Source organism: Moschus berezovskii, chromosome 11 (assembly GCF_049115385.1).
Source record: "Moschus berezovskii isolate FMDL1 chromosome 11, NW_MosBer_1.0, whole genome shotgun sequence".
NCBI classification, from domain to species: Eukaryota; Metazoa; Chordata; class Mammalia; order Artiodactyla; family Moschidae; genus Moschus; species Moschus berezovskii.
This window is the reverse complement of record NC_142470.1, coordinates 26003292-26022826: the sequence shown is the minus strand read 5'-3', so window position 1 is coordinate 26022826 and position 19535 is coordinate 26003292. Positions and strand designations below refer to the sequence as shown.

General features: G+C 36.8%; 1 protein-coding gene across 3 annotated transcripts in view; it reads right to left on the bottom strand.

The window, feature by feature from the left end:
• Positions 1–227: 227 nt before the first annotated feature.
• Positions 228–19535, bottom strand: part of GEN1 (GEN1 structure-specific endonuclease) — a 36294-nt gene continuing 16986 nt past the window's right edge. For 2 of the 3 annotated variants that reach the window (XM_088841202.1, XM_055399310.2), the window contains exons 6-14: positions 18697–18770; positions 17065–17156; positions 15439–15589; positions 14670–14706; positions 14499–14579; positions 13454–13584; positions 11650–11711; positions 7371–7511; positions 229–6827 (exon numbers count right to left, since the gene is read on the bottom strand). In XM_088841202.1, the coding sequence (XP_088697328.1) occupies positions 5500–6827; positions 7371–7511; positions 11650–11711; positions 13454–13584; positions 14499–14579; positions 14670–14706; positions 15439–15589; positions 17065–17156; positions 18697–18770 (2097 nt within the window). In that variant the 3' untranslated portion in view covers positions 229–5499. Of the gene's footprint in view, positions 6828–7370; positions 7512–11649; positions 11712–13453; positions 13585–14498; positions 14580–14669; positions 14707–15438; positions 15590–17064; positions 17157–18696; positions 18771–19535 lie in introns of all 3 variants that reach the window. The other variant, XM_055399311.2, reaches the window with a different exon arrangement.

Below are 19535 nucleotides of genomic sequence, written 5' to 3'. Positions count from 1 at the left end.
ACACTTTTCATGGGCCATTGATTTTTCAACAAAGGAGTCAAGGTAATTCAATAACGGAAAAGATTTCTTTTCAACAAATTGTGATCATGCAAGTGGATATCTGTATGGGAAAAAATGTCCCTCAGTTCTTATCTCACATGATACACAAAAATTAACTTGAAACAAATCAGACCCAAATGTAAGAGGTAAATACCATTTAACTTGAAGGAGAAAACAGAAAAAATATCTGGGACATTAGGTTAGACAAATATATCTTAAATAGGCCAGTGGAAACAAAAATTAATAGACATAAAAATTTTAATTATTTTGCTTTTTTAAATAAAGTTAAAATGAAAGACTCAGGGATATAATATTTGCAAAACACATATCTGACAAACAGCTTGTCTCTAGAAAAAAATAACACTTATAACTGAATAACAAGACAACAAAGTGAACTCCGGGAGTTGGTGATGGATGGACAGGGAGGCCTGGCGTGCTGTGATTCATGGGGTTGCAGAGAGTTGGACACGACTGAGTAACTGAACTGAACTGAACTGAAACTACCCGATTTAAAATTTGGCAAAAAGGATTGAAATTTCACGAGAGAAGACACACAAATACCCAATATGCATGATACTTCAATTATCAGGAAAAGACAAAGTCACAATGAGATCCATCATGCACCAATTAGAATGACTAAAATGAAAATGACTGACATTAAGTTTTTGTGACAATGTAGCATAATTAAAACTCCAATATATAGTTGTTGGGAACACAATGGTTTTTTGGAAGACTGTGGTAGTATCTTAAAAAATTAAACATATGCTGATCACATGACCCAGCAATCTCATTATTTATCTGAAATGAAAATATATGTCCACCTAAAGACTTGGAAGGAAATTTATAACCAACCTAGAGAGCATATTAAAAAGCAGAGACATTACTTTGCCAACAAAGGTCCGCCTAGTCAAGGCTATGATTTTTCCAGTGGTCATCTATGGATGTGAGAGTTGGACTGTGAAGAAAGCTGAGCGCCGAAGAATTGATGCTTTTGAACTGTGGTGCTGGAGAAGACTTCAGAGTCTCTTGGACTGTAAGGAGATCCAACCAGTCCATTCTAAAGATCAGTCCTCGGTGTTCATTGGAAGGACTGATGCTAAAGCTGAAACTCCAATACTGTGGCCACCTCATGCGAAGAGTTGACTCACTGGAAAAGACTCTGATGCTGGGAGGGATTGGGGGTGAGAGGAGACGGCGACGACAGAGAATGAGATGGCTGGATGGCATCACCGACTTGATGGACATGAGTTTGAGTGAACTCCAGGAGTTGGTGATGGACAGGGAGGCCTGGTGTGCTGTGATTCATGGGGTCGCAAGGAGTAGGACACAACTGAACAACTGAACTGAATATGTCATTAAAAAAATGACATGGCATCCAGTCCCATCATTTCAAGGTAAATAGATGGGGAAACAATGGAAACAGCGAGAGACTTTTCTTGGGCTCCGAAATCACTGCAGATGACTGCAGCCACAAAATTAAGACACTTGCTCCTTGGAAGAAAAGCGATGATAAACCTAAACAGTGTATTAAAAAGCAGAGACATTACTTTGCTAACAAAGGGCCATATAGTTAAAGCTATGGTGTTTCTAGTAGTCATGTATGATGTGAGAGATGGACTATAAAGAAGACTGAGCGCTGAAGAATTGATGCTTTTGAACTGTGGTGCTGGAGAAGACTCTTTCAGAGTCACTTGAACAGCAAGGGGATCCAACTAGTCAACCCTAAAGGAAATCAACCCTGAATATTCATTGGAAGGACTGATGCTGAAGCTGAAACTCCAATACTTTGGCCATCTGATGTGAAGAGCCGATTCATCTGAAAAGACCCTGATGCTGGGAGACTGAAGGCAGGAGGAGATGGGGACAAGAGAGGACAAGATGGTTGGATGGCATCACCGACTAGACAGACATGAGTTGGGCAACCTCTGTGACTTGTTGATGGACAGGGAGGCCTGACATGCTGTAGTCCATGGGGTCGCAAAGAGCTGGACACAACTAAATGACTGAACTGAATATTATGTTATACTACTCTACAATTAAACTATGTCATACTACTCTACACAAGAAGTTATTCATATATATAACATACATAAGTCTTAAAAATGTACTAAGTAGAAAGTAAAAGACTATATATTGTACGGTCCTGCTTATAGAAATTCTAGAAAAAGCAAACCATAGTGAGAAAAGCATTGACTGGGATCAAGGTTTGGGAGAGAGGATTAACTGCAAAGTAGCATAAAGAACGGAGAAGGCTATGGCAGCCCACTCCAGTGCTCTTGCCTGGAGAATCCCAGGGACGGGGGAGCCTGGTGGGCTGCCATCTATGGGGTCACACAGAGTCGGACACTACTGAAGTGACTTAGCAGCAGCAGTAGCAGCATAAAGAAACTTCGGGGTGATGGAAATTTTCCATATTCTGATTGTGATCTAAGTTACACAAATGGACACAATTACCAAAATTCATCAAACTTACACTTAAAATGAGTGGATTTTATTGTACGTAAATTATACCACAATAAAAAGAAGTCAGTGAAAAAGGAGTCTTTAGGTATATGTTTGAGAACATAAATCTACTGGACGTGGGGTTAGGTAAGCAGTTGAAATCCAAATTAATTACTCCAAAGTAGAACTTCATCCTCATCCCCTTCAATGCATAGTACTGGGGTTTTGTGCAACTCTAACCTCAGAACTTAGAGCTGTACACCTATCTATGCGGTAATTAATGTCCAATTTATGCCAAAAACATTAAGTCCTTGAAAAATTTAAAAGTTACATTACATGTGCATTTAAAACTGAGATTACTAAAAATATGTGATACTAGTTCAAAACTAGGAGAAGGCAATGGCAATCCACTCCAGTACTCTTGCCTGGAAAATCCCATGGGTGGAGGAGCCTGGTAGGCTGCAGTCCACGGGGTTGCTAAGAGTCAGACGTGACTGAGTGACTTCAATTTCACTTTTCACTTTCATGCATTAGAGAAGGAAATGGCAACGCACTCCTGTGTTCTTGCCTGGAGAATCCCAGGGATGGAGGAGCCTGGTGGGCTGCCATCTATGGGGTTGCTAAGAGTCAGACGTGACTGAGTGACTTCAATTTCACTTTTCACTTTCATGCATTAGAGAAGGAAATAGCAACCCACTCCAGTGTTCTTGCCTGGAGAATCCCAGGGATGGAGGAGCCTGGTGGGCTGCCATCTATGGGGTTGCACAGAGTTGGACACAACTGAAATGACTTAGCAGCAGCTCAAAACTGGCTAAACTCTAAAATGTGGTAAGTTTACCAAGGAAATAACACTCGTGGTAGCCACCATACTGTCAGTTTTTCTAATGTCAGGTCTTCAAAGTAAATTTATTGTTTTCATATGTAAATTCTTGTTATTTATAATTATTCTAAACTATTTAAAGGCACATGGGAAATTTTTAAAAGAGGAAGCTTATAGCAAAGTCAAATGAGTTTTTGTTACTGTTGCTGTTGTTTAGTCCCTAAGTCATGTCCAACTCTTTGTGACCCAATGGACTGTCGCACGCCAGGTTCCTCTGTCCATGGGATTCTCCAGGTAAGAATACTGGAGCGGGTTGTCATTTTTTCCTACAGGGATGTTCCCAAGCCAGGGATGAATCCCACTTTCTCCTAGGTCTCCTTGCTGGAAGATCCTTTACCATTGAGCCACCTGAGAAGCCCAAGGACATATTCTGGGCCTCCCATTCTCTTACTGATCTATGTGTCTACATTTATGGCATTCAGCACATTCATTACTGTAGTTCTGTAATCAGTTTTGAAACCAGAATCAGAAGGGCAAGTACTGCCTTGTCATTTCTGTAAAGATTATTTTGCCTGTTCTGTCTCTTTTAAATTTCCATATATATTTCAGAATTAGTTTATCAGTTTCTAAAAAGAAATCAGCTGGAACTGGTGGGGATTGCACTGAATCTGCAAATTTGTTTGGGAAGTATTCTCATCTCAATATCAGGTCTCCTGATCCATGAACATGGATGTCTTTTCATTTATTTAGATTATCTTGAATTTTTTTCAGTGATATTTTATAGTTTTCAGAGTATATATTTTGCGGGTTTTTTTTCCGTTAAATTTATTCCAAAATATTTTTTTTTGTTGTAAAGTGAATTTAATTTCATTTATTATTATTTATTGCAGGAGTATAGATATACAACTGATGTTTGTTTCTGGACCTTGTATCCTGCAACCTGTTGAACTCACTGATCAGTTCTAATAGTTTTCAGTAAATTCCTCAGAATTTCATAAACATGAGGTCTTACCAGCAAGTAGCAATAGTTTTACTTTTTTTTTTCCAATATGGTTCCCTTTAGAATTTTTGAGTGGTACGTAAAGTAATGAATAACTTAATATTTGGAGGTACTGATGTGAGTATTATATGTTGTTTAGTTGCTAAACCGTGCCTCATACTTGCGACCCCATGCTCCCAGAGTAGCCCACTAGGCTCCTCTGTCCATGGCAATTTCCCAGGCAAGAATACTGGAGTGGGTTGCCGTTTTCCTCAGGCTTCCCTGATATCTCAAGTTGGTAAAGAATCTGCCTGCAATGCAGGGGATCTGGGTTCAATCCCATTTCCTTCTCCAGGGGGATCTTCCTGACCCAGAAATCAAATCCGTGTTTCCTTCATTGCAGGAGGATTCTTCACCCCTGAGCTACCCAGGAAACTACAGATTCTTTTTTTTTTTACAAAATGGGAAAGAAAAAAGTGCTATAAAAAATAAATCTGGTTCCCATACCACTATTAATTAGTTGCATGATCCCAAGCAAGTTTCTAATCCTATTCTGGTTATACATTCTATTTTTCAAATCTTTGTCCACTTGGCATACATGTGAACCTCTGGGGATGTGTAAGAAGTTGCTTTCCAAATTTAATCAACCACTACAACCATGAGTTTCACTATATATAAAATTTTGTGGATTTTATTTCACAAAAGAGAATGAGATTACTGAAATTGGAAGAGCAGTTGAAAGTATCTTCACATTGAGAGTAAATATAACTCCCAGAAAGGCACAATAAAAGACATGACAATGCAGGCAATTATAAAGAGTTACCCTCTGGGGAACAAGTTGTAATATCCAAAACTGTTTCAGAGGCTTGTGGAAGAAATGAGTAAAAATGAACAAATGCATGCAGCATTTACTCTATCTAGTGCTATGCTAACATTTTAAGGATATAACTAAAGCATAATCAATAAAGATACTTTTTAAAATGGAAAAAGTATGTTATAAAAATATACATTATCTGGAGTTTTCACTACAGAGGATAGCGCTTTAAAACCAAAGTTTTAGGGAACATTTTAATTACAGTTTTGATTAAAATGGCAAGGGTTTCATAATATATAGAACCAAATTAAATTTTTCTACTATACATTAATCAGATACCTTCCTTCTGCTTCTGCTAATGCCAACAGTACTAGAATACTAAGTCATACCTGAATACTTTAAATTTCAAGTGTTTTGGAACCTTAGTTTTAATCTCTGACTTAAAGGAAGAGGACTATCCAAACAGGTACCAGAGTCATCTTTATCCTCATGGTATCGTAGAAAACTCGGAGGCTCTTTTGCTGCATCTGGGAAACAGGTTTCTTCATTTCTAGCTGTTTTATAAGCCTGGACACACTGCTCAATTTCTTTAATATATGCCTCAGGGTTACTCAATTTGTTGGCACCATTTTTCTTCAACTGGGTTGGGCTATGCTTCTGAAAACTTGGCTTCATTTTTTGAGTTGTGGATTTAGCTTTCCCAAACTCTGGGACACTTTCTTCATCAGAGGAAAGTCTGTCAAGGCAAACACTCTTCTTCATTACAGTTTTCCGAGCGATTTGAACGCCAGCTTTTCTACTATGATATAAAGCAGCATTTGGTGGCCCAGTTCTAACATTGGAGGTTTTCATTCCTGGGCTGACAGACAAGGGTACAGATGTATTTGATTTATCATTTTCCTGAAACAGCTGGTCTCCTTTTAGAACTTTACAGTTTCTAGAATCATTTTGCAAATGAACTCCTAGAAGATCCTTGGAAAGATGTGGTGGACAATGAGAAGTACTATTAGCAACACACTGTTCTTTTACAGTAAGTAGGGACAAAGTTTTTAGGTCAGCATCTGGTTCTACAGTATTCTGAGAATATGATTTTATAAGTATTCGTTCCTTTAAGGGTAAATCCTGAAGATGTAAATCACTAATGGCAGAAAGTAGATGCTCCTCAGGATTAATCTTTTGAAGATCCCAACAGGACAGTTTATTAACACTGGTGGTGTGCCGTTCTGATTCACAATACAACTGCTCTGGATTATTTTTAAAACTGTCAGGAATAGCTGTTTCAAGTTCCGATTTTAAACCATGAGTGAATGTGTTCCTGGGGATGGCCGGAGAATTACTAAAAGAAGTACTAAAAGAAGTACCTTCCCAGTCGATGGTGCTCAAGTGCAGATCAGCAATTGCGGATATATTATGGGATGAGGTACTAGGTTGGCTAGATTCTGCAATTAGAGACTTACTGATATCTTTAATTTGCTGCATAGCCAAAGGTCTTGGAGAAGATATTAACCGTTCTTGTGTAGTCAAACAGGCAGCATCTTCAGGTAAAAGCGAGACATTCAATGATGTGGAAATAGATTCCTCGGGTGATGTAGAATCAGGGGAAATTTCCAAGCTTAACTTGGAATTTTGCTTAGGAAAGATTTCCCATGTGGGTTTTAAAGTCATGTGTGACTGGACTTTCATCATCTCATCTGATTCTGGCAAACTGTTTCCTTTAGACTTAATTTTCATGCCTGAAAAGAAACAAATATATAATACAATTAAAATCTATTTTATTTTATTTAATGTGAATAAATAAAAAGAGTTCAGGTCAGAAATCTGTATGATCAATTTTCGCCTCTTTTGTCTCAGTGCATTCCTGAAAACTGTTTTATATCAAATTATAACAAAATAATTATTAATAAAATATTATAAAATATTTTCTTTCAGAAATACTGTTATTACTGTCATGTTATAAAATAATGTTAAAATTTCTTCACTGAGTTCTGGGAAATGAAAAAATGTATTTATAATCCTAAATATGTTATACATACTAGCTGCTCAATAAATGGTTAGTGTAATTACTATTATTAACACTCAGTTAAGTTAGCAGACTTAGAGCAGAATGCTTTTTTCTTGGTTTTTATATTTTAAAACAAAGTATGTCAAGACAAAGGAGCAAGAGTATAATCCTTACTCTTGATTTTACAGAATCAGCAAAATTTGGACAAGGTAGGTTCAAATAGGACAATTCATTTATGTGTGCAGCATAAATAGTTATCAAATGTGATACTTACTTTTTTGATTTTTCCCTTTATTTTCTGACTTTTGTTTCTGGTAAATAGCAACAATCTCAGGATAAGCTGCTTCAAACAATGATTCTTCTTCTATTGTTTGTAGAGCCAATTCTCCATGTTTATCTTCTATAGCATAATGTTCTAACGGATTAAAAATACAATAAAACAACCTTACTAACAGATCTGAAATACTCCATTTTCCCAGGTAACTCATTTTACCAGGTCAACTAGGTCATTCACAAATGGATAACACATGCAAATTTAACTTTCAGTTCAGTTCAGTTCAGTCGCTCAGTCGTGTCCGACTCCTTGCAACCCCATGAATCACAGTACACCAGGCCTCCCTATCCATCACCAACTCCTGGAGTTCACACAAACTCATGTCCATCGAGTCGGTGATGCCATCCAGCCATCTCATTCTCTGTCGTCCCCTTCTCCTCCTGCCCCCAATCCCTCCCAGCATCAGAGTCTTTTCCACTGAGTCAAATCGTTGCATGAGGTGGCCAAAGTATTGGAGTTTCAGCTTCAGCATCAGTCCTTCCAATGAACACCAGGACTGATCTCCTTTAGAATGGACTGGTTGGATCTCCTTGCAGTCCAAGGGACTCCCAAGAGTCTTCTCCAGCACCACAGTTCAATCAGCTTTCTTCACCGTCCAACTAACCAGAGCCTTGACGAGACGGACCTTGGTTGGCAAAGTAACGTCTCTGCTTTTGAATATGCTATCTATGTTGGTCATGACTTTCCTTCCAAGGAGTAAGCGTCTTTTAATTTTATGGCTGTAATCAGCATCCACAGTGATTTTGGAGCCCCCCAAAATAAAGTCTGGCACTGTTTCCACTGTTTCTCCATCTACTTCCCATGAAGTGATGGGACCAGATGCCATGATCTTAGTTTTCTGAATGTTGAGCTTCAAGCCAACTTTTTCACTCTCCTCTTTTACTTTCATCAAAAGGCTTTTTAGTTCTTCTTCACCTTCTGCCATAAGGGTGGTGTCATTTGCATATCTGAGGTTACTGATATTTCTCCCAGCAATCTTGATTCCAGCTTGTGCTTCTTCCAGCCCAGCGTTCCTCATGATGTACTCTGCATATAAGTTAAATAAGCAGGGTGACAATATATAGCCTTGACATACTCCTTTTCCTATTTGGAACCAATCTGTTGTTTCATGCCCAGTTCGAACTGTTGCTTCCTGACCTGCATATAGGTTTCTCAGGAGGCAGGTCAGGTGGTCTGGTATTCCCATCTTTCAGAATTTTCCACAGTTTATTGTGATCCACACAGTCAAAGGCTTTGGAGTAGTCAATAAAGCAGAAATAGATGTCTTTCTGGAACTCTCTTGCTTTTTCCATGATCCAGCGGATGTTGGGAATTTCATCTCTGGTTCCTCTGCCTTTTCTAAAACCAGTTTGAACATCTGGAAGTTCATGGTTCACGTATTGCTGAAGCCTGGCTTGGAGAATTTTGAGCATGACTTTACTAGCATGTGAGATGAGTGCAACTGTGCGGTCGTTTGAGCATTCTCTGGCATTGCCTTTCTTTGGGATTGGAATGAAAACTGACCTTATCCAGTCCTGTGGCCACTGCTGAGTTTTCCAAATTTGCTGGCATATTGAGTGCAGCACTTTCACAGCATCATCCTTCAGGATTTGAAATAGCTCAACTGGAATTCCATCACCTCCACTAGCTTTGTTCGTAGTGATGTTTTCTAAGGCCCACTTGATTTCACATTCCAAGATGTCTGGCTCTAGGTGAATGATCATACCATCATGAATATCTTCGCCGTGAAGATCTTTTTTGTAGAGTTCTTCTGTGTATTCTTGCCACCTCTTCTTAATATCTTCTGCTTCTGTTAGGTCCATACCATTTCTGTCCCTTATCGAGCCCATCTTTGCATGAAATGTTCCCTTGGAATCTCTAATTTTCTTGAAGAGATCTCTAGTCTTTCCTATTCTGTTGTTTTCCTCTATTTCTTTGCATTGATCGCTGAGGAAGGCTTTCTTATCTCTCCATGTTATTCTTTGGAACTCTGCATTCAGATGCTTATATCTTTCCTTTTCTTCTTTGCTTTTCGCTTCTCTTCTTTTCAAAGCTATTTGTAAGGCCTCCCCAGACAGCCATTTTGCCTTTCTTTTCCATGGGGATGGTCTTGATCCCTGTCTTCTGTACAATGTCGCGAACCTCCATCCATAGTTCATCAGGCACTCTATCTATCAGATCTAGTCCCTTAAATCTATTTCTCACTTCCACTGTATAATCATAAGGGTTTTGATTTAGGTCATATCTGAATGGTCTAGTGGTTTTCCCTACTTTCTTCAATTTAAGTTACTTTACGACATCTTTATTCTAATGATCTGCTGATACAGAAGTGATCTTTTTCCACCTGGCAAGAGCTGGAACGAAGTACCATTTAAATTAGAACTTTAAATTTCTCTTGTTTTAGAGATGGTAGGAACAGCTTAGAGAAACGTTCAGTTCAGTTCAGTCGCTCAGTCGTGTCCGACTCTTTGCGACCCCATGAATCATAGCATGCCAGGCCTCCCTGTCCATCACCAACTCCCAGAGTTAGAGAAAGGTTAGTCAGTTTTAATTCAGTATAATAAGTGTAAAATTCCAGATAAAGAATGAAAATAGACAATTTCCTGAAACTTTAACATTGGCTTTCTTCAGTAGTAGCTTCTGAAAAGGACAGAATTGAAAGGTCATCAAAACTGTTACCATTTTCCAGATCATGTTTCAAAGATTATCAGTCTCTCGAGGAAATACCCAGGCTTACTTGGACTCACAAGAACTCAATAAACAAAAATGAGAATGCTAATGTGTACATTTACAATGAGAAACATAAATAGTACACTAGATTCTTATGTTTATTCTATATGAGGGGAAAACTACATAAGAAGCCAAACTATCAAGAAATGTAAGTTAATGTGTCTGAAGAAGAAACAATGAAAACAAATGAACTTAAGAGTATTTCTTAAAGCAACCTGGGGTACATTTTCTCCTTAAGGGAAAACTCCAACAAGGATAAGTGAAAGTGGGCACCTAACCCTGAGTTCTAGACAGAAGAGATGCATGGCCAAACTGGGTTAATGCCATTGTCTTTCCTGAAAACACATGGTAGTAGGTGAAATTGTTTCTACAGTTTTCAAAATTCTTCAGCTACTTTTCTATTATTCCTTTGAACAGCTTCAGTTCAGTTCAGTCGCTCAGTCGTTTCCGACTCCTTGCGACCCCATGAATCACAGCATGCCAGGCCTCCCTGTCCATCACCAACTCCTGGAGTTCACTCAAACTCATGTCTGTCGAGTTGGTGATGCCATCCAGCCATCTCATTCTCTGTCGTCCCCGTCTCCTCCCACTCCTAATCCCTCCTAGCATCAGAGTCTTTTCCAGTGAGTCAACTCATCGCATGAGGTGGCCAAAGTATTGGAGTTTCAGCTTTAGCATCAGTCCTTCCAATGAACACCCAGGATTGATCTCCTTTAGAATGCACTGGTTGGATCTCCTTGCAGTCCAAAAGACTCTCAAGAGTCTTCTCCAAAACCACAGTTCAAAAGCATCAATTCTTCGGCGATCAGCTTTCTTCACAGTCCAACTCTTACATCCATACATGACCACAAGAAAAACCATAGCCTTGACTAGACGGACCTTGGTTGGCAAAGTAATGTCTCTGCTTACATAATTCTTTATCGTTCATCAACTAGAACTTTTATTGACAAATCTATTCTCTCACTCAGTCACATGTAATTATACAATTGAATTTCAAATCCAAACAGAAATGAATTTGGGATTATTTTCCATTTTAAGTGCTCAGTGCTTCCCCTGCCTTCAGTTTTGGAGCGAATTCAGAGTTCACTGTATCTCTGTCTACAGAAAATGAGAGTAATTTGACACTATATATTCCCATGAAAACTAAACACAGTAAAGAAAGAAAAGGAAGGAAAGGAAGAAAGGAAAGGAAGCACCACAGGTGCTATTAGCAAGCTTCATTTCCTGAGAACTGCCTATATAGTTAAATCCAATGACCAAACTATTTGTAGTAGTACTATTTTCTTTAGAAATATACATCAAAACCATTTTCATATTGTTTTTACAAACATTAACTACAAAAGGAATATCAATTTAAGACATTTAAAATTTACTAAGAGTTACATATAGCACAGGTACACTGGTGTATGTGATTCATTTCTTTTTTATATATACACATTTGTTTTATATACGATATCTGCTAAACATACATGACTAAATGTTATAAATTTTGCTTACAGTATGTACATACCAGGCTTTTCCCATTCTATTTCAAAACAATGAACTCCATTTCTGATTCGGTTTTTAATGATTCTGAAAAAAAAAAAAAACACACATCTAATGGGGTCTAATTGTATTGAGTTATTTGGAAATCTTCAATTTGTTGACCGAATAACTCAATGCCCACTAATTTTTATTGTTTTAATAATATTGTAAAGATTCTGTAACGAACTACTGTGTAGTTATTTCTGATTTGCTTTCTTAAAAGATAGTGTTTATAATTGTTAGATCTTATCAGATTTTCCTCTCATTATTGTTCAGTGTTCCTCTTTTAGATAATAACAATTTTTGTTTTAAAGTCTATTTTGCTTCTATTAACTTTGCTACATCACCTTGGTAAATTTTTGCCTTGGTAAATCTTTTAAATCTCTTTTATTTTCGAACTTAATATAGTTTTATTCTGCACGTGCCCTATAAAGCAGAATATTGCTAAATTTTGTTTACTCATCTAATATAATGTCTTAATAGACGAGTTTAATCCACTTACATTCATTATGATTATTGACATAGTTGGATTCATTCATACATCTTATTTGTGGTTCTGGTTACTAAGCTCGTCGTTGTTATTTTACCTTTCCACCTTCCTATATTCTTTTGGTTGGAGTTTTACATTCCTATTTTATGTACTGGTTTTAAAGACAGAAGTTGTATTTCTCATGTTTTAGTGGTTATCCTTAACTGTTCACATGCATACTTTGGGAGTGTCAGTTTATTATCATCATCATGTATTAACTATCAAGCATTATAAAGATATGTATATACATACTTTTCCCATTCAATTTATTAAATTAGCTAAATATATTTTTTCAATTTCTATAGCTGACCACTGTTTGTTATTATCCTCATCTTCCCCCAAATTCATTTTCCTTCTTGCTGAAGTCAATTTTTAATAGTGCTTTTAATGAGGGTCTGTGAGTGGCAAACTTAATCTTCATAGGTCTGCAATTGTCTTGCCAACCAGTCAATAATTTTAATGATGTCTGGTTGCCAATTATTTTTAGTCAAAGCTTTGAAATATTACTCCATCATTCTGACGTCTACTATTGTCATCAAAGAGGTACGCTAATGGATTGTGACTCCTTTGGAACTTATCTTTTTTCTTTAATACTTTCCCAAAACTTTTTATTTTGAAAATTTTCAAACCTTAAGAAAAGTTTCAAGAATAGTAAAATGAATAATCATATACCCTTCACTGAGAGTCACCAGTTCTCATCAGCCCCTCCACTTTACATTTCTGTTCCCTTTCTGGTCCACTGAGACAATTACCTAGTTAAGCCTAGCTACAACTTTTTATAGGGGCCTCCCAGGTGGCGCTAGTGGTAAAGAACCCGCCTGCCAATGCAGGTTAGACAAAAGAGATGCAGGTCCCTGGGACAGGAAAATCCCCTGGAGGAGGGCACGGTAACCTATTCCAGTATTCTTGCCTGGAGAATCCCATGGACAGAGGAGCCTGTCGGGCTAAAATTCGTAGGGTCGCACAGAGTCAGACACAACTGAAACAACAGGACACCACAACTTTTTATATTTATTTCCTTTAATACTCTATTATTACTATATGTTTGAGACTGAAAAGTGTCAAAGCATGAACTTACTATGTTATCTTGACACTAACCCCTGAACAAGCTTTTAATATTCCAGCAGACCTTTCCTCCACTCTTCTAAAACAAAGAGATATATTGATATATCCTGCTATTAAAGATATTAAAAAGTTACTTGAGATCATAAGATGTTCCAATGAAAACACAGGGACCTGTCCATACAATTCTTTATATTACCGAATCGGCTGCAGTTGATTAGAGTTCCTTCGACCAAGCTTCCTTTCTGTCATGTCATAGTGGGTCAACAGTGTCAACAATTTCTCACATGCATAGTGATTGGGCCACTCCATTTTTTCAAGAGTAAATCTCTGTAAATGTAATAAAAAATATAATAAGACTTCATTATCTCTTGGTGAACAAATAGCACTCTCAGGAGATCTTATCTTTTCCGTAAGAGATAACTAGTATTAAAGCTGTGTCAACAAGAAGATTCCCATAATGGGCCGTGAGCCTCCTAAGGAGGAAATATTGCACAATGATTTCAGTGTGAGGGTTCTGGGTCTGAATGCCAGCATATTTCCTAGATGTTGGGTAAATTACTTAACCTCTTTCAGCCCCATGTTTTCTCTCTGTAAAATACAATCCAGTACATGGATTATGAAGTTAGGAAAGATTACATGCAATGTGTTAAATATAACATCAAATTTTAAACGTTCAATAAATGTTGGTTGCTATTATTACTGTGGTTGGTAGAGCTAAGCAACAAGCAGTTACAATTTATTGAGTGTTTCTCTACTTACTGTACTAGGGGTTAATATAAACAGTCTCATTTAATCCTCAAAATGACTTCACAAGATAGGTAATCTTGTTTCTGTTTTTGAGGAAAACACGTATCCAGGGCTACATGGTAAGTGACAACTGTCCAAATTTAAATTTAGGTCAATGCACTTGTAAACTGTACTGTCCTCCCTAACAATATGCTTGACCTTTACATTCTCCAGTTATTAGCATCTCTCCCTCAACACAGCCCTGAATACAACACATCTGCACATGGCCTTTAAGGTGTCTTGTAAAGAACAGCGTAACTGTGATTTGTCTTATGGTTTGCAATAGCTACTGTGTGACAAAGGAATGAAAAGTAGATATAAATGCCTGTAAAATACACATGCACTCAACAGCTATCTACTTCAAACCTCCTCTCAGAGCAATCAAAGTGATTACCCCTTCTTATCTTTCTAATATCCAACTTTGCACTGTTAAGTAAGAGTTTATTTTCAGATACCTGAAACAATAATAAATCAGGTCTTTGGTACCTGACTGCCTTCACCAATTTATCCTTGTTCACAAGGAATTCTTGAGTAACCTAGCAAGGGAAGAAAAAGTAAAAATGGAGACTTCCAACTTTTATAAAAACCTTCTGAGATAAATACATAATTGAATTATTACTCATTACCTCATGGAATGGGAATCCCTCACAACTGCAAGCTTTTCTGAAAATAAGTTATATACAGGTTATTAAAATAATCAGGCAATTTTAGATAAACTCTAAAATCATGTATGGATGTGAGAGTTGGACTACCAAGAAAGCTGAGCACTGAAGAATTGATGCTTTTGAACTGTGGTGTTGGAGAAGACTCTTGAGAGTCCCTTGGACTGCAGGGAGATCCAACCAGTCCATCCTAAAGATCAGTCCTGATCTTTAGGACTGATGTTGAAGCTGAAACTCCAATACTTTGGCCAGCTGATGCGAAGAACTGACTCATTTGAAAAGACCGTGATGCTGGGAAAGACTGAGGGCAGGAAGAGAAGGGGACGACAGAGGATGAGATGGTTGGATGGTATCACCGACTCAATGGACATGGGTTTGGGTGGACTCCGGGAGTTGGTGATGGATAGGGAGGCCTGGCGTGCAGCAGTTCATGGGGTTGCAAAGAGTTGTACACGACTGAGCCACTGAACTGAACTGAAAATCATCACCCCTAATCTCATCTCCTTTACTGAAAAGTGTTCTTGCATAGTATACCAGTTATCAACCTTCTCACTGAAATATTATTAAATTACTATCTTCTAAGATGGCCAAACTTTTGAACAGAATTAAGAAAGGGATTTTGTGAAACATTATTAATCTACACATGAGGGAAAGTTACGTGGAAATAATTCAACCAAAGGTATATAAATAGGTCACACAGCAGAAAACACTGAATACAAAAATAAAACCTTACTTCTTAATATTGTTTTCTACTGCATTCAGTTGCCTCTCATGTTCTGTGCGGTGCCATTCACAAGGACAACAGTATTCATAATCATGTGGTTCACAGTATCGATCAGTTTGACATAACTTGCATCCATTATGTTCATGATCCTTAGATGAACCTTTATAGAGACCCAAAAAGTATAATTTTCACTGCTTTTTAGAATTATCTTCTATATATTTTTTTTCTTTGCCTTACTCAAATTCTCAAAAACAAACACTGCCTAGCATAACACCTAGCATATAGAAGGGTTTCAGTACATTTAGGCTGAATAGAGTAATAAACACAACAGTAATTCTTAGGATAAACTAAGTCCTTAGCTGTCACTATCACTGACACTATTTTATTTTCTTATAAATTACTCTTCTATCTGAAAGTGTTAATTTGTAATATTAAACTGTACATTTAGAGTAATCAATGGAAGACTGTGGAGTACATGGTAGTTTCACACAAGAAGGATACTGTTGGTAAAAAATTATTTAGGCAATAATTCTTGGAATTTTAAAAAATAAGAATATGAAAGGAATACAGCAGTTATTACCTCTGCTAGTGGCTAGCTTTCAGGTACCTATATAGCTATTTTTAAACTAAGCTTGGAACATAAACAAATTCTGGTTGTGGCCTGGATGCTGGACCCTAGTGACCATTAAAAGGAAAGCATGACTACCTTCAGCACTGTCTTGAGAATACATGAGAGCTTACATAAGTGATATGACTTAAAACCAACATTCATAAAGCATCAAAAAAAAAAAAAAACCCTGCAGAATGGCATCTTATCTATAAAAACATTTATTTCTTCCATGCTATCATCTATAATTCTTAAATGCCAATGAAAATATATTAAGAAAAATAGAGCAGAATTTCTTTTAAAAGATGAGTCAACATGATCTCCTAATCTCTCCTGAGAGCAAAAGGCTTTTTTGACCCATTACATGTCAGAAACATCTTTTATTTTTTAAAGATAATTCTTATATTGCAAAGAGAGAGATGGGTTTTTTTTTAAATCTATTTATTAGTTCCCTGATCAGGGATTGAACCTGGGCCTTTGGCAGTGAAAGCACGGACTACTAGCAACTGGACTGCCAGGGAATTTCCAGGGACATTATTTTTTAAATCAAGACTAATGAAGAGAACACAAGCTATTTTCAGTAACAGTGAAAATGTATTAGAAATTAATGTTAAGTTACTATCTTCACACACAATAAAAATCCACTATGTAAATATAAACAAATCACTGACATAAAAACAAGGGATTTCACTTCCATTTTCCCCTAAGATTTATCAGTACAATTTTCTCTTAAAATGGATTTCTACATTGAAAACACAATTTTAACACTGAAATAATTTGATAATGCAGTTTGAAGCTACAGTTATCCTATATCTATCATTGATATGACATTACTGCATTCAGTAAGTTTTTACTGAGTGTCTATTGTGTTTATGTGACACAGCTCCTGATTCTGCGGGTTCCCAATCTGGTAAGGGAGGTAGGTAAGTAAAAAGTACCAAAGGAACAGAGATGAAACATAGGTATATACTAAACATAGGTAGCTAGACAGCAGTGTTCCTGAGATATCATTCCTTATGTCTGCTTACCTGGATGGGAACACACAGAGCAATGAGCCAGTTTGTTAACGAGTACTGGTTGTGAATTAGAGTAACAAGATTTTTCATTCCACTCATTAAACCTTTAAAAGAAAATGGTTTAAAAAAAAAAAACAACAAACAAATACTAAGGTCACCAAACTGCCATGTTCTCAAAGGTCAGGCTATTCTGCTCCTTTCCACTTGCCTACTTTTTTTCTCTTTGGCAGTAAAGTTGCTGTCCTAGCCTGGGAACATAAAAACACAAAATAATTTAAAACTCAGGGGAAGGTTAGTCTAAACTAATAAAAATTAGAATGACAGATTATTATAAGAAAATACAATCTCATTATTTTCAACTGTGAAGACAAACATAAAATATTGCCAAAAGTTCGCCTTTGCTGAAACTGTCTCAATAAGAATGATTTATAGTTAGCCAAGAGTCATATTTGCTTGCTTTTCCTTTTTTATTTTATTCTTAACAATTCCCAAATCATTCCTTAACTCATCCCCATGCCAAAGTACACCTTTGCTTTCCTGTTTTGGAAAATAGTAATCGCTGATATTAATAATGAGTTTATTAAAGTTTTAGATCTATCATTAGCCTTACAGTGGAAAGAGAGGCATCTTAGGAAAAGAGCATGAGTACCTGAAATCTTTCCCATGGTCATCCCAATCTTCATGTCTATCACTTGATGCTTCTTTTCATTTACTATCTCACACCTACTGGAGGCCAAAATGATTTTAACTGTCCCGGTGTCCTGGCTCCTTTCCTTCTATTCATTCTATATTTTATTATCACCAATATTCATTTTTTATAAAACACTGCCCTCATCAAGCAAATGTAATTGATAGATTTGCTTTGAAAGCTCAAAACAAAACAGCACAGTTTGCAAACTTCAATATACTCTTATCTTAATTTTCCTGAATCCTCAAATGAAGTGAAAGTGTTAGTTGCTCAGTCATGTCCGACTCTTTGCAACCTCATTGACTGTAGCCTGCCAGGCTCCTCTGTCCATAGGATTCTCCATGCAAGAATACTGCAGTGGATTGCCATTTCCTTCTCTAGGAGAATCTTCCAGACCCTGGGATCAGATCTTGCTCTACCACATCACAGGTAGATTCTTTAGCTTCTGAGCTACCAGAGAAGCCTGAATCCTCAAATCACATAGTCTAAATTCATTAGAATTTGCGAATATAGAACAAAGGGTAGTGAAATAAAACTTTGATCAAGTGTTACTAATTAAATATTTGCAACATGACAGGCATTTCATTTATAGAAAAATACAGTATCGAAGTATTTATATAAAAATAATTTTAAATAGAAAATTATCTTTACTTGTTGATAAAATAGTCTAAGATAGCTTATGGCAAATGTCCATGGTTATAAATAAACCCATTTGACATCTTCCTACTTGTGTTTTTAGTGAGCTAATAATATTGACGATGCAAAGCATGGCTTAGGACATGTTCTTTTCAGCTTCTTTGGAAAACGTAACAATAAATAAGTGACTGTCAAAGAAAATATAGATCAGCTTAAAAATACAAAACCCTTTTTTGGAAAGCCAAATACTTATTGTATATGCTATTAAATTCAATAAGACTAGAAGATTAATGTCATAAGCAAAAATAATTTTTAGTTACCTCTGAAGTAAACTTTGCCCTTTCAAAATCTTTATCAGTTTTAATGCTTGCTCTTTTCCAACTCCAGGGACTCCCTTTCAGAAAGTGGGAAAAGAAATTCAAATGTTAATCACTAGAGAACAGATACATTCAATGTAGGACTGTGCAGCTCAGAGAAGAAGGTAACTCTACGTATGCAAGACGCATTGTTAGGTGTAAATGAAAACTGCAGAAGAGAATACGGTGTGGCTTAGATTTATAGGTTAAATAGCAATTACAGTGTTAACTTATGTAACCAAAAAAGTCAGAGAGTTACATACAAAAGCACTTACAGTTTATTTTAGGAGAGGGAGGAACAGCATTTTAGATGAACAGCATTTCATTTTCTATGTTCATTATTTTGATAATATTTTAACTTAACCTAACTATGCAATATTTATAATCAGGAAAAGGCATGTTCTTTGACTATATGAAACATTTAAGATTGAAAGATCCAGACACCCAATAGAACAAAGGAGAATTCCAATTTCTGAAATTAGTAACTTAAGAAAATTAAAACAAGCATTTAATTTCCAATACTATATATATATATATATATATATACACACACACACATGTATATATAAATAAATGTATATTCACATGACAATTTCTGGTTTAGATTGAGTCTTCTAGTTCCTATAAAAGTTTATTAATATGTCTTTGTAAGCAATGCTGCTCTTTAGCCAATATGCATCAGGATAGACATATCAGTGTTAAAATACATCCAGACTGGTTAGTAAACAGTCACTGCCCACATATCCTGAGTGCCTGCTGGCAAAGGGGTCTTCTCCCTAGTGTGAGTTCCCTTCCCAACCCAC